Below are 16,117 nucleotides of genomic sequence, written 5' to 3'. Positions count from 1 at the left end.
AGGAGGAGGAGTGTGAATGGAAGAGGGAGGGTGATGGGGAGAGTGTGATGGAAGAGGGAGTGATGAATGGAAGGAGGGAGGTGGTGGGAATGGAAGGGAGAGTGTGGAATGGAGAGGAGGTGTGGAATGGAAGGGAGATGGAAGGAGAGGAGTGTGATGGAAGGAGGGGAGGGTGATGGAAGGAGGAGGGAGGGTGATGGAAGGAGAGTGTGATGGAAGGAGAGATGGATGGAAGGAGAGGGAGGGTGATGGAAGGAGAGGAGTGTGATGGAAGGAGGAGGGGTGATGGAAAAGAGGAGGGGTGTGATGGAGGAGAGGAGGGTGATGGAAGGAGGGAGTGTGATGGAAGGAGAGGGAGGGTGATGGAAGGAGAGGAGATGGAAGGAGGGAGTGTGATGGAAGGAGGAGGAGGGTGATGGAAGGAGAGAGTGATGGAAGGAGGGATGTGATGGGAAGGAGAGGGGAGGGTGATGGAAGGAGAGTGTGATGGAAGGAGAGGGAGTGTGATGGAAAGGAGAGATGGTGATGGAAGGAGGGAGGGGAGTGATGGAAGGAGGATGAGGGAGGATGGAAGGAGAGAGGGGTGTGGAATGGAAGGAGGAGATGGAAGGAGAGGGAGGTGATGGAAGGAGAGGGAGGTGTGATGGAAGGAGGAGGGGGGATGGAAGGAGGAGGGGGTGATGGAAGGAGAGAGATGGAAGGAGAGGGAGGGTGATGGAAGGAGGAGGGAGTGTGATGGAATGGAGGAGGGAGTGATGGAAGGAGGGAGGTGATGGAAGGAGGGAAGGATGGAAGGGAGTGTGAGGGGTGGAATGGAAGGAGGAGGGTGATGGAAGGAGAGGGAGTGATGGAAGGAGAGGGAGTGTGATGGAAGGAGAGGGAGGGTGATGGAAGGAGAGAGTGATAAGGAGAGGAGTGTGGATGGAAGGAGAGGGAGTGATAAGGAGGGAGATGGAAGGAGAGGAGTGTGGAGAGGAGATGGAAGGAGAGGGAGGTGGGATGGAAGGAGAGGATGGATGGAGGAGGAGTGTGATGGAAGGAGAGGGAGTGATGGAAGGAGAGGTGGAATGGAAGGAGGAGTCATGAAGGAGAGGGAGTGTGATGGAAGGAAGAGGAGGGATGGAAGGAGAGGGGGATGGAATGGAGAGAGTGATGGAAGGAGAGGAGGTGATGGAAGGAAGGAGAGAGTGATGGAAGGAGGGAGTGGATGGAAGGAAGAGAGGTGGAATGGAAGAGAGGTGTGATGGAAGGAGAGGGAGTGTGATGGAAGGAGAGGGAGTGTGATGGAAGGAGAGGGAGTGTGATGGAAGGAGAGGGAGTGTGATGGAAGGAGAGGGAGGGAAGTATTACACTCATCTAATAAACTGTTGTCATCAGGAAATGTTTCAGAGTACATTGACACACTTGTGTGTGTGCGCGCGTGCGCATACCGGAGCTACGTGTCACACAACTGTCTTCCACACCTGCAGGTTTACTCATACACACACACACACTTGTACACACATGATATCATGAAAGCCAACCTGGTTAAGAGAAGGTAAATCCTATTTCACAAACGACAAAGTGCGACAAAGTAATAACGGCAGGGTGCGGCAGGGTGACAAGGGCAGGGTGCGGCAGGGTAACAATGGCAGGGTGCGGCAGGGTAACAATGGCAGGGTGCGGCAGGGTAACAATGGCAGGGTGCGGCAGGGTAACAATGGCAGGATGCGTCAGGGTCACAAGGGCAGTGTGCGGCAGGGTAACAATGGCAGGGTGCGGCAGGGTAACAAGGGCAGGGTGCGGCAGGGTAACAATGGCAGGGTGCGGCAGGGTAACAAGGGCAGGGTGCGGCAGGGGAGCAGTTCACTGCTGTAACTAGTTACACCACTACTGTGGTGTAACTAGCTACAGCAGTAACCAGTTACACCACTGTAACCAGTTACATCACTGCTGTGGTGTAACTGGTGTACACCGAGAGATGCGTGTCTCTCAGCGTATATACACGATATATACATAGATTACGTCTCTCAACGTGTATACACTGAGTTTCCTTTACTCTTGACTGGCGGTGACCAGGTGAGATGCTACCTCAAGTAGTCGGTGATGTATGACTGTCAGTGCCGCCTATAATGCGCGCCAGCGCCGCCTATAAAACAAATATAACACCTCAGGTGTAATAAATAGAGCTGATGGTGTGGAAGTATACGTTTCCTATCTTTACTAATATCTTATGACCCTTGTGGATTTATTGCTTAGTTATGATGACAATCTCGTACTCAACAAGGTGCCGCTAGAGGTCTTCCCGCGCGGCATCACACTCTCTGCTCCACAAGAGGTCTTCCCGCGCGGCATCACACTCTCTGCTCCACAAGTTTCTCGACACATTACTGGAGAGTCCAACTCGTGTAATACTTTTATGCTCGGTCACCAGTTGCGACTTTACTTACGATACTGACGTTAACTTTGAGACCTGTAAGTCCGACCTTTGGCACGCAGCAGAAATATTAAAATAGAAGCTACAGCGCTGCCCGTACCCAACTACAGTGCTGCCATTACCCAACTACAGTGCTGCCAGTACCCAACTACAGCGCTGCCAGTACCCAACTACAGCGCTGCCAGTACCCAACTACAGCGCTACCAGTACCCAACTACAGCGCTACCAGTACCCAACTACAGTGCTGCCAGTACCCAACTACAGCGCTGCCAGTACCCAACTACAGCGCTACCAGTACCCAACTACAGCGCTGCCAGTACCCAACTACAGCGCTGCCAGTACCCAACTACAGCGCTACCAGTACCCAACTACAGCGCTGCCAATACCCAACTACAGCGCTGCCAGTACCCAACTACAGCGCTGCCAGTACCCAACTACAGCGCTACCAGTACCCAACTACAGCGCTGCCAGTACCCAACTACAGCGCTGCCAGTACCCAACTACAGCGCTGCCAGTACCCAACTACAGCGCTACCAGTACCCAACTACAGTGCTGCCAGTACCCAACTACAGCGCTGCCAGTACCCAACTACAGCACTGCCAGTACCCAACTACAGCGCTGCCAGTACCCAACTACAGCGCTGCCAGTACCCAACTACAGCGCTACCAGTACCCAACTACAGCGCTGCCAATACCCAACTACAGCGCTGCCAGTACCCAACTACAGCGCTGCCAGTACCCAACTACAGCGCTACCAGTACCCAACTACAGCGCTGCCAATACCCAACTACAGCGCTGCCAGTACCCAACTACAGCGCTGCCAGTACCCAACTACAGCGCTACCAGTACCCAACTACAGCGCTGCCAGTACCCAACTACAGCGCTGCCAGTACCCAACTACAGCGCTGCCAGTACCCAACTACAGCGCTACCAGTACCCAACTACAGCGCTGCCAGTACCCAACTACAGCGCTGCCAGTACCCAACTACAGCGCTGCCAGTACCCAACTACAGCGCTACCAGTACCCAACTACAGCGCTGCCAATACCCAACTACAGCGCTGCCAATACCCAACTACAGCGCTGCCAGTACCCAACTACAGCGCTGCCAGTACCCAACTACAGCACTGCCAGTACCCAACTACAGCGCTGTCAGTACCCAACTACAGCACTGCCAGTACCCAACTACAGCCCTGCCAGTACCCAACTACAGCGCTGCCAGTACCCAACTACAGCGCTGCCAGTACCCAACTACAGTGCTGCCAGTACCCAACTACAGCGCTGCCAGTACCCAACTACAGCGTTATGGGAGTGCCCATAACCCTAGTACTTATAAATTAAATGATGTAGAACTTAGCCATACAGATTGCGAAAAGGACTTGGGGGTTATGGTGAGCAGCAACCTTAAACCAAGACAGCAATGCCTAAGCGTACGTAATAAGGCAAATAGATTACTGGGATTTATATCAAGAAGTGTAAGCAACAGAAGTCCAGAGGTCATACTGCAGCTTTATACATCATTAGTAAGGCCTCGCCTAGATTATGCAGCTCAGTTCTGGTCTCCGTATTACAAAATGGACATAAATTCGTTAGAAAACATTCAGCGTAGGATGACTAAATTAATACATAGCATTAGAAATCTTCCTTGTGAAGAAAGATTGAAGACTCTTAAGTTACATTCACTTGTTAGACGAAGAATGAGGGGAGACCTGATCGAAGTGTATAAGTGGAAGATAGGTATTAATAAAGGGGATATTAATAAGGTCTTGAGGATGTCTCTCCAAGAGAGAACCCGCAGTAATGGATTTAAATTAGATAAGTTTAGATTTAGAAAGGACATAGGAAAGTATTGGTTTGGAAATAGGGTAGTTGATGAGTGGAACAGTCTACCTAGTTGGGTTATTGAGGCTGGGACTTTGGGTAGTTTCAAATCTAGGTTGGATAAGTACATGAGTGGGAGGGGTTGTATTTGAGTGGGACTTTCACATCAGAACTTATTTCTTGGGTGGCATTGAAAATTGGGTTGGGTAAATGTTTTGTTAGTGGGATGAATTGTAAAGGACCTGCCTAGTATGGGCCAGCAGGCCTCCTGCAGTGTTCCTCCTTTCTTATGTTCTTATGAAATGTTCTTCGTGTATTTCTAAACTTTCGAAATTTTCGAGGAATTTGTTTCCCCTAGATAAGGTTTAAGGGTAGGCCTTGTTGAGCCTAACGTGTGTAAACCTATGTTCAGTTCAGTTTATGAACAGGGATGGCTTACGTCTGGAAGGGGGGGGAGTATTATCAATTGTGGAGCGTATATTTCCTCACGAACGACAAAAAAATTAATAGGCTGTAGGGAGAGACAGGAAAAAGTAGGATGTCGATCCTTCGCTCGTATCATAAAATCAGATGATGGGGCGGTGAAGATGTTATAAGGGACATCAAGATTTCTTGCTAGACCGTGAGATAAATATATTATCTGCACCATAAGAACAAGACACCTTGCTGGACCGTGAGATAAATATATTATCTGCACCATAAGAACAAGACACCTTGCTGGACCGTGAGATAAATATATTATCTGCACCATAAGAACAAGACACCTTGCTGGACCGTGAGATAAATATATTATCTGCACCATAAGAACAAGACACCTTGCTAGACCGTGAGATAAATATATTATCTGCACCATAAGAACAAGACACCTTGCTAGACCGTGAGATAAATATATTATCTGCACCATAAGAACAAGACACCTTGCTGGACCGTGAGATAAATATATTATCTGCACCATAAGAACAAGACACCTTGCTAGACCGTGAGATAAATATATTATCTGCACCATAAGAACAAGACACCTTGCTGGACCGTGAGATAAATATATTATCTGCACCATAAGAACAAGACACCTTGCTGGACCGTGAGATAAATATATTATCTGCACCATAAGAACAAGACACCTTGCTAGACCGTGAGATAAATATATTATCTGCACCATAAGAACAAGACACCTTGCTAGACCGTGAGATAAATATATTATCTGCACCATAAGAACAAGACACCTTGCTAGACCGTGAGATAAATATATTATCTGCACCATAAGAACAAGACACCTTGCTAGACCGTGAGATAAATATATTATCTGCACCATAAGAACAAGACACCTTGCTGGACCGTGAGATAAATATATTATCTGCACCATAAGAACAAGACACCTTGCTGGACCGTGAGATAAATATATTATCTGCACCATAAGAACAAGACACCTTGCTGGACCGTGAGATAAATATATTATCTGCACCATAAGAACAAGACACCTTGCTAGACCGTGAGATAAATATATTATCTGCACCATAAGAACAAGACACCTTGCTGGACCGTGAGATAAATATATTATCTGCACCATAAGAACAAGACACCTTGCTGGACCGTGAGATAAATATATTATCTGCACCATAAGAACAAGACACCTTGCTGGACCGTGAGATAAATATATTATCTGCACCATAAGAACAAGACACCTTGCTGGACCGTGAGATAAATATATTATCTGCACCATAAGAACAAGACACCTTGCTGGACCGTGAGATAAATATATTATCTGCACCATAAGAACAAGACACCTTGCTGGACCGTGAGATAAATATATTATCTGCACCATAAGAACAAGACACCTTGCTAGACCGTGAGATAAATATATTATCTGCACCATAAGAACAAGACACCTTGCTGGACCGTGAGATAAATATATTATCTGCACCATAAGAACAAGACACCTTGCTGGACCGTGAGATAAATATATTATCTGCACCATAAGAACAAGACACCTTGCTGGACCGTGAGATAAATATATTATCTGCACCATAAGAACAAGACACCTTGCTGGACCGTGAGATAAATATATTATCTGCACCATAAGAACAAGACACCTTGCTGGACCGTGAGATAAATATATTATCTGCACCATAAGAACAAGACACCTTGCTAGACCGTGAGATAAATATATTATCTGCACCATAAGAACAAGACACCTTGCTGGACCGTGAGATAAATATATTATCTGCACCATAAGAACAAGACACCTTGCTGGACCGTGAGATAAATATATTATCTGCACCATAAGAACAAGACACCTTGCTGGACCGTGAGATAAATATATTATCTGCACCATAAGAACAAGACACCTTGCTGGACCGTGAGATAAATATATTATCTGCACCATAAGAACAAGACACCTTGCTGGACCGTGAGATAAATATATTATCTGCACCATAAGAACAAGACACCTTGCTGGACCGTGAGATAAATATATTATCTGCACCATAAGAACAAGACACCTTGCTGGACCGTGAGATAAATATATTATCTGCACCATAAGAACAAGACACCTTGCTGGACCGTGAGATAAATATATTATCTGCACCATAAGAACAAGACACCTTGCTAGACCGTGAGATAAATATATTATCTGCACCATAAGAACAAGACACCTTGCTGGACCGTGAGATCACAATGCCTTTCTTGATAGTGAAACAAAGACATCTTGGTGCACGTTATGGATCATCAGGGAGAGACACACACACACACACACACACACACACACACACACACACACACACACACACACACACACACACACACACAGAAAGAGTAAAGAACTCTTTCATGAGTCTCAGATTGGAGGAATAATGTGGGAAATCGTGGAAGAGAAAACTGGAAAGAACAATCATGGGAATTGAGGAGACAGAATGAATCAAATGTAATTGAGGATCTGCTGAAAGACATTGGAGCAGGAAATGGAGACAGGGTCGTAAGAGGATGTGGTCTGACCTAGTCTTCCCGGGGGCTCGGAACAAAGCTGAGTCATGGGTGACCCCATTACAGCAGTGTTTTGTTGGAGTTTTAGAGAGAGGAGAAGGGTCACTTTCGCCGCGCACCCGCAGGGAACACGCCATCAACACACCCTGCAGCTTCGCCTGTAGTCACTGGTTACACCAGTATTGCATTAAGAGGCAGTATGCGCCATGGTCAGCTGGGACGGCTGGCGTCCAGGTCACATGAGCCACAAAAATCTTTGATGACCCGTTAGCAGTCCTTCCTGACCCAGCCGTAGTGAAACCATTACTTCCGAGGAGCCACTGAGTGAGTCACTATCTGACTTAGACCTGAGCGGTTTATCTGTTTAAGAATGCACCAAGACCCTGCTTTCTGACCAATCGAATATCATTTAATCAAAAGGTGCAATCGGATATGTAAAATGTGGCTTTTTCAGAGTAACCCAGATATCTGGTTCATCAAAGTTTACCTGAACAGGTAAAAAAAGGCGTGGGGAAAAAGTGTAGGTGATGAGGTAAAGATTAAGGGAGTTGAAACATCCATTTGTTAGTAGGATTGGCAGGTACCCAGGCTAGGGACATGTAATCAGGAGTAAACTCGCCCCTCTCTCTTTTTTACCCTCCCTGATTTCCATAATTTTACACTTGTTGGGATTGAAGCTCAGAACTTTATCACTTCCCTCTACTCTGGGAAGAGCATGTGTGTTAGCGCCATCTATGAACCAGGTTCATAACTCACTGGGGTGGATCGTCTGGTAACCTGGCGATTTTTCGTTCTTTTCCCTGTTTTACGTGAACATTACTATCTTAGTAGATTACATGGTGTTTTGGGGAAAGTCTTCTTGGTAATCTAGTTATTCATTCTCCCCTAGCTCACAAATTTGGTTTAGGCCGTCAAAATCGTGAGAGGAAGGGAGTTAGGGAAAGCTGGTATAAGTAAAAGATTAAATATTCCTTATTTTATCATGTTACAATGTTTGTACAGGGACAGGTGACATTAAGGTGTTACTGTAGGCGCTGCTACTGTAAGCGCTGTTATTGTAGGCGCTGTTACTGTAGGCGTTGTTACTGTAGGTGCTGTTACTGTAGGTGCTGTTACTGTAGGTGCTGTTACTGTAGGCGCTGTTACTGTAGGCGCTGTTACTGTAGGCGCTGTTACTGTAGGTGCTGTTACTGTAGGTGCTGTTACTATAGGCGCTGTTACTGTAGGTGCTGTTACTGTAGGCGCTGTTACTGTAGGCGCTGTTACTGTAGGTGCTGTTACTGTAGGTGCTGTTACTGTAGGCGCTGTTACTGTAGGTGCTGTTACTATAGGCGCTGTTACTGTAGGTGCTGTTACTGTAGGTGCTGTTACTGTAGGCGCTGTTACTGTAGGTGCTGTTACTATTGGCGCTGTTACTGTAGGTGCTGTTACTATAGGCGCTGTTACTGGAGGCTCTGTTACTGTAGGTGCTGTTACTATAGGCGCTGTTACTGTAGGCGCTGTTACTGTAGGTGCTGTTACTATAGGCGCTGTTACTGTAGGCGCTGTTACTGTAGGTGCTGTTACTATAGGCGCTGTTACTGTAGGCGCTGTTACTGTAGGTGCTGTTACTATAGGCGCTGTTACTGTAGGCGCTGTTACTGTAGGTGCTGTTACTGTAGGCGCTGTTACTGTAGGCGCTGTTACTGTAGGTGCTGTTACTATAGGCGCTGTTACTGTAGGCGCTGTTACTGTAGGCGCTGTTACTGTAGGCGCTGTTACTGTAGGTGCTGTTACTATAGGCGCTGTTACTGTAGGCGCTGTTACTGTAGGTGCTGTTACTGTAGGCGCTGTTACTGTAGGTGCTGTTACTATAGGCGCTGTTACTGTAGGCGCTGTTACTGTAGGTGCTGTTACTGTAGGCGCTGTTACTGTAGTGTTCATCGTCTAGTTCCTGTGACAGTGTTGTTCGGTGTGCACCATAAGGCTACCTGTCTTGTGTACCTTCTTCGTCATGGGTAATCCGGGGTAACAATTCATCATGAGTATTTCAAGACCTCCCGACTTTTTTAGTGTGCCTGACTCACTTTACTTTGCTTCACTCTGGAAACTTGCTCTGCCTCTCCGGTGATGAGTCTTCAGTAGCCTCGACCATATTGCCGTCTGGAAGACTATCATAACACCTGCCCTGTCAATCTCTGCCTGTGTGTCTTGTCTGCATATCCTAGGCCAAAACATTTATATTTTATTTTCCTTCAGATAGGAATTAGGTTATTTTCACCTACCATAGTACATCTTAGCTACCTACAATTTTGCTTACATACTTACATTAAAAATAATCTTTTTATAACAACAGAATGAAAAGTTTTCAAATCTTTAGACTGGAAAGTCTTAGTCGCCCTGACATCAACCGTCCCGACCCTTTTTATCCTCATTAACTTACCATCATCCGGAGACATATACACAGGCCTAGTTTGTCAAGCATACTGTACACGTATATCAGATAATAGCGGTCCCAATAGGGATCCTTGTGGGATACCATTAGTCAGGCTCGCCCATCCAGATCATCACTGTTTATTTTGGCTTATAAATATTCACTCCGCCCATCCCTCTTCTTTCGTCTCTGTTGCTCACAGTTGTAGAACTCCAGAAGGTTCGCGCGAGAGGACTTAGAATCTAGTTTTAGTGTTCCAACCTCTTACTGTGTTCATTACTTTAGCGTTGACATTAAAGATGCCATCCTGCCCCTTTGTTGCAGTACTAGGATGACATTCGCGTCTCGTCGTGGTTGGCTGGTCATACTCGCGGCTCTCGTCAGCGATGGCGGGGTTCGATACCCCCATCGCTTTATATTTTAACTGACGGTATTTGCTGTTTTCTAGCAGCTCAGTACGTCTCCAGTGACTTTTTTTTTTTGGGCTAGTTATCCGCACACTATCTCTGCTCCCTCTCTCAGGACCCAAGCAGAATTTTCTGACCCTGTTGGGTTTAGCGCTTAGTTATGCTTATAATCTCAGGAGCCAAGAGTGGGTGTCTGTCTTCAGAAAAAAATCGTCAATATGTCTTGTATATTTTTAGTCGACTGTGAAGTTAAAATTTCCGTGATTTAGTTGTCGTCAACCTCATTATTATTATCGTCGCCATGATGACCGTCTTGGCTATCGTCGCCGTAGTCGCGGCTTCCGACGATAACTCAGTAACAAGACATCGCTAGTTACTTTCTACTAGCTAGGCGGTATAACCAATATACGTACATTACGAACACTATACCAATAAGTTATTAATCAGTGTACGGTATAAATATATGCTAAGATAACTGACTCACGAAATTGTAATGACACGATTGCAAACAACTGGAGTTCTGAGACTCTCTGACCGCGGGTTCAAATCCCACCCGTGGTATGGTTTATATCCTAAGATACACACACACCTTGGTGTATATACCCTAAGATATACACACCTCTCGGTGTATATACCCCAAGATATACACACCTCTCGGTGTATATACCCCAAGATAAATACACCTCTCGGTGTATATACCCTGAGATATACACACCTCTCGGTGTATATACCCTAAGATATATACACATCTCGGTGTGTGTATCTCGGAACTGGCTCGACCCGAATAAGATTCGATCTCGGGTAAAAGTACTCAAGGTATAATAATGTCGGCAGAATTACCGACGGTGTAATTCTATCAACATTATGCAATAAAATATAAAATTACTTGCATGTGTATTTTCACCTAACAGTACTAGTTATCGTCGCTAAGTCTTACATTCAGGTTGCTTCGCTTGTTTAGGCGTCTGTTGCTCCCTACATGGGACCTGAGCTCTACGCTACACCGGTCCTCACCCGACTACGTATCCAGTGGGTGAAGACACGTGTTTACGGAATAAACCTGTGTTTCTGAAATATTTTGATCTAAGGGCATTGAAGTGTTGTGTGTGTGTGTTATTTACGTCTTATTTTCTCTACGTATTTTATGCTCCATGTGTGTCCTGTGCTCCTTACACGTGTCCTGTGGAATCTTACGTGTTCTATGGCCTCTTACACGTGTGATATGGCTTCTTACACGTGTCCTATGGTCTCTTACACCTTATACGTGCCCCAAGGGCTCTTACACGTGTTGTAGGCTCTTATACACGTGTTCTAACACCTTATCCCATTGTTTTTAATAGTGATTTCTTCATTTGGACAGATGTACACACTGACGGCCTGGGGTCGTCTCGGTGTGGTGGTCGCTGGTGCGGTGGTGGTGGCGCTGACGCTGGTGCTGGTGGTGTGTGTGGTGGCCAGGGGTTGCTGGCTTAATACTATATTTCTTGATGGTGAGTTTAGGATGTGGGGGGTAGTTCAATATGGGGTTTACATTGTTCAACACTGATATTTACACATTGCACTTATCTTCGTGTGTCCTGGGTTCCACGGGTGTAAATCCTTGGTTAGTTCTCTCTCTCTCTCTCTCTCTCTCTCTCTCTCTCTCTCTCTCTCTCTCTCTCTCTCTCTCTCTCTCTCTCTCTCTCTCTCTCTCTCTCTCTCTTCCTGTGTTCCTGTGGTATTTCCAGGTATATTTTTCACCCATGTTCTCCCATGTACTCTTATGTACCCCTATGTACTCTCATATACTTTCATGTACTGTTATATATTTTCATGTACTCCCATGTACTCGTATACTTTCATGTACTCCCATGCACTCTCATGCTTTCATGTACTCCCATGTACTCTCATATACTTTTATGTACTCCTATGTACTCCGTGACAGACGAGGAGCGGCGGCGGCGCGAGAAGGAGCGTCAGAGTATATACGCCGGGGAGGCGCCCACTCTACGCCTGACAACGTACGCCAAGAGTCCCTCTGACCCCACTCCAGACCTCGCCCTGACGTGAGTACTCCCATGGAGTGAGTCTCACGCCCTTGTACCCACCCACATCAAAACACTCACCGCACGGGAGAAACGTTAGCAAAGCGAAGCAAATAAGTCCATACACAGTTTTAGGGGTAGGTATGCTTGGAGGAATAGTGTGTGTGTGTGTGTGTGTGTGTGTGTGTGTGTGTGTGTGTGTGTGTGTGTGTGTGTGTGTGTGTGGCCGTGGTAGGTGAGAAACAGAGCTCGAAGCCGAGATTTGACCCCTCTCCCCTCCCCTCCCCACCCCTCCCCTCCCCACCTCTCCCCTCCCCTCCCCTCCACCTACAAGTAGGTAAGTATACTCTCATTCACTCACTGTCGTTCATAATATTTGAATATCGGTCTCAAATATTTTTGATGCTCCCGCCTTTACCTTATTATATACTCGTATCCCCCTCTCTCTCTCTCTCTCTCTCTCTCTCACAAGAGTGCTGATATAATCTCTGGTCGGCTGTGATGTTCTTTATAGCTTCATACAAGTGTAATTATATTTGTCATGCCATAAGCTCATTTTCCCAGAATTTCGGGAATTTCCAGACCTCTCTTATTAAAGGTTGGGTCGCAGCTCCTGGGCCTGCTGTGATTTATTTGTACCAGGTTTTTTGTGGAGTTGAAATATAGCTCCTGGCATCTGTGTGTTAGTGAAGGGACTCTGTTGAAGACTCTAAATATCGAGTATGTCGTAATTATGTCTCCCCAACTCCTTCGGGTGTTAAATTTCACTTTTTTGTAGCTTTTATTCACAGCCCTCAGAGTTCCACGACAGGTGTGTAGCTCTGACAACTGTACTCAGTGTGATTCGCACTCTCGGCCATTTTCTTGCATGGTAATAACTGTCACCTCTTCTCAGATTGTACTCCGTCTCTGGTCTTGCCAAACTGTACTCAGTGTTTGGTCTTACTAGACTGTACTCAGTTTTAGTCTTCCCAGACTGTACTCCGTCTTTAGTCTTTTCTCTTAACTAACACCATGAAATCAGAGGTCTTCCTCTTCAGGTCTCTTGTTACTAGTCTCCACTTCCCTATCCCCACTTTTACCCCATTTTTACCCTTCCTTTTCTCCCTCCTGCCTCATTCCTTTCCTCCCACTTAATACTTCCCTCCCATCTAAAACCTCCCTCCCTCCATAATTCCCTCCCTCCCTCCATACTTCCCTCCCTCCATACTTCCCTCCATCTCTCTCTCCCCCTCTTCATCTCTAAATATAATCATTGCCAATTATTTCTATTCATGGAGTCACTTTTTTGACGACCACTTCAGCTCCACTTTTGCCATGGACCAAATTACCTCTGGTTGATGTTCCAACACTGATTTGAGTTCCAGTCACCACTCAAGCTTACACACTCTTCTGTCTTTACTCTGTAGCTGAGGGAGGGGTCGAGTCACGGCTACTGTCCCGGCCCTTTAACTGGAATCCATCCTAACCATGTTGGCCCTATCATACCTAGTTTTTAAGCCTGTACACACACACACACACACACACACACACACACACACACACACACACACACACACACACACACACACACGTACACATACACGCATACATAGTTTTAAGACGAGGTATGATAAAGCTCATGGAGCAGGGAGAGGGAGGACCTAGCGGTCAGTGAAGAGGTGAGGCCAGGAGCTGAGTCTCGACTCCTGCAACAACAATTAGGCGAGTACATTATATATATATATATATATATATATATATATATATATATATATATATATATATATATATATATATATATATATATATATATATATATATATATATGCAATACAATTGAAAAAAAGTTATGTTAATGCAAGATAAGCCACAGAATTCTTTTGCTACTCTTGTAGCATTGCATAGCTCCTGATGACGCACGGACACATGTGAAAGTACTTGATCTGAAGATTTCCATCCCCTGTGGCTTGTCTTGTATCCTGTAAAAATTTTATTTAAGTTTTATTAATACAGCCTTGTCAGTTTTTTTAATAAATTACAGAAGCATTTTATATTGATCTTGACTTACTGATGTTCTGGTATTGAAGGTATATATTTTTTTTTTACTTCGTTTTAATGATTCGACACTAACAGTTTTGTTGTCTTGCCAAGTGCTTATAACTAATCGAATGATCTACCTAGTTACTTGTACTTAGAACTAACCAATTGATACTGTACATGGTACTGTACTTAATAAGAATTAGCCAAATGCTCTTACCTAGTTCCTTGTACTTAGAACTAACCAAATGATACTGTACCTAGTTGTACTTAGAACTAACCCATCGTATCCCCCTCTCTCCCTGTGCCACGTACACAGGCCGGGGCAGACGCCCACGCACACAAAGTACACGTACATCAGTCCTGTTCATGGTACCTCGGAGACAAACTCCCTACTGGGGGCCCTGTCCTCCAAGAGAGACTCCACCTACTCCTCCATGTCAGAGTACTCAGGCAGAACCTCCCCCACCAACTCCTGCAGGGTGAGTAACGTAAATTCCCAGTGATACCTGGAGAGGGTTTCGGGGGTTTCAGGGGTCAACGCCCCCGGGGCCTGGTCTGAAACCAGGCAGATTTCGACGTTCCCCGGACAAATATCAAAAATTTGCTTGCTGGAGATGAGGCAGTGACAGATATAAATTAAGATGTACTTCATTTAACCCTTCTGGGGCCCAAGTGCCTAGGTCTTGCATGTATCTAGATGCTCTTGCGCTACCGTCTACCCCTCTTCCATATCCAGTGGTCATCTTCCATATCCAGTGGTCATCTTCCATATCCAGTGGTCATCTTCCATATCCAGTGGTCATCTTCCATATCCAGTGGTCATCTTCCATATCTAGTGGTCATCTTCCATATCCAGTGGTCATCTTCCATATCCAGTGGTCATCTTCCATATTCAGTGGTCATCTTCCATATCCAGTGGTCATCTTCCATATCCAGTGGTCATCTCCCATATCCAGTGGTCATCTTCCATATCCAGTGGTCATCTTCCATATCCAGTGGTCATCTTCCATATCCAGTGGTCATCTTCCATATTCAGTGGTCATCTCCCATATCCAGTGGTCATCTCCCATATCCAGTGGTCATCTTCCATATCCAGTGGTCATCTTCCATATCCAGTGGTCATCTTCCATATTCAGTGGTCATCTCCCATATCCAGTGGTCATCTTCCATATCCAGTGGTCATCTTCCATATCCAGTGGTCATCTTCCATATCCAGTGGTCATCTTCCATATCCAGTGGTCATCTCCCATATCCAGTGGTCATCTTCCATATCCAGTGGTCATCTTCCATATCCAGTGGTCATCTTCCATATCCAGTGGTCATCTTCCATATCCAGTGGTCATCTTCCATATCCAGTGGTCATCTTCCATATCCAGTGATCATCTTCTATATCCAGTGGTCATCTTCCATATCCATTGGTCATCTTCCATATCCAGTGGTCATCTTCCATATTCAGTGGTCATCTCCCATATCCAGTGGTCATCTTCCATATCCAGTGGTCATCTTCCATATCCAGTGGTCATCTTCCATATCCAGTGGTCATCTTCCATATCCAGTGGTCATCTCCCATATCCAGTGGTCATCTTCCATATCCAGTGGTCATCTTCCATATCCAGTGGTCATCTTCCATATCCAGTGGTCATCTTCCATATCCAGTGGTCATCTTCCATATCCAGTGGTCATCTCCCATATCCAGTGGTCATCTTCCATATCCAGTGGTCATCTTCCATATCCAGTGGTCATCTTCCATATCCAGTGGTCATCTTCCATATCCAGTGGTCATCTTCCATATCCAGTGGTCATCTTCCATATCCAGTGGTCATCTTCCATATCCAGTGGTCATCTTCCATATCCAGTGGTCATCTTCCATATCCAGTGGTCATCTTCCATATCCAGTGGTCATCTTCCATATCCAGTGGTCATCTCCCATATCCAGTGGTCATCTCCCATATCCAGTGGTCATCTTCCATATCCAGTGGTCATCTTCCATATCCAGTGGTCATCTTCCATATCCAGTGGTCATCTTCCATATTCAGTG

General features: G+C 45.7%; 1 protein-coding gene across 2 annotated transcripts in view; it reads left to right on the top strand.

Moving 5' to 3' along the window:
• LOC128684452 (synaptotagmin-5) overlaps positions 1–16,117 on the top strand; it is a 231,414-nt gene that overhangs the window by 168,926 nt on the left and 46,371 nt on the right. For both annotated transcript variants that reach the window (XM_053770617.2, XM_053770616.2), the window contains exons 3-5: positions 11,394–11,523; positions 11,958–12,078; positions 14,396–14,558. In XM_053770617.2, the coding sequence (XP_053626592.1) occupies positions 11,394–11,523; positions 11,958–12,078; positions 14,396–14,558 (414 nt within the window). The remainder of the gene's footprint in view (positions 1–11,393; positions 11,524–11,957; positions 12,079–14,395; positions 14,559–16,117) is intronic.

This window comes from Cherax quadricarinatus, chromosome 4 (assembly GCF_038502225.1).
Source record: "Cherax quadricarinatus isolate ZL_2023a chromosome 4, ASM3850222v1, whole genome shotgun sequence".
Lineage (NCBI taxonomy): Eukaryota > Metazoa > Arthropoda > Malacostraca > Decapoda > Parastacidae > Cherax > Cherax quadricarinatus.
Note: the sequence above shows the minus strand (reverse complement) of the source record. Positions and strands in the feature narration are given on the sequence as shown.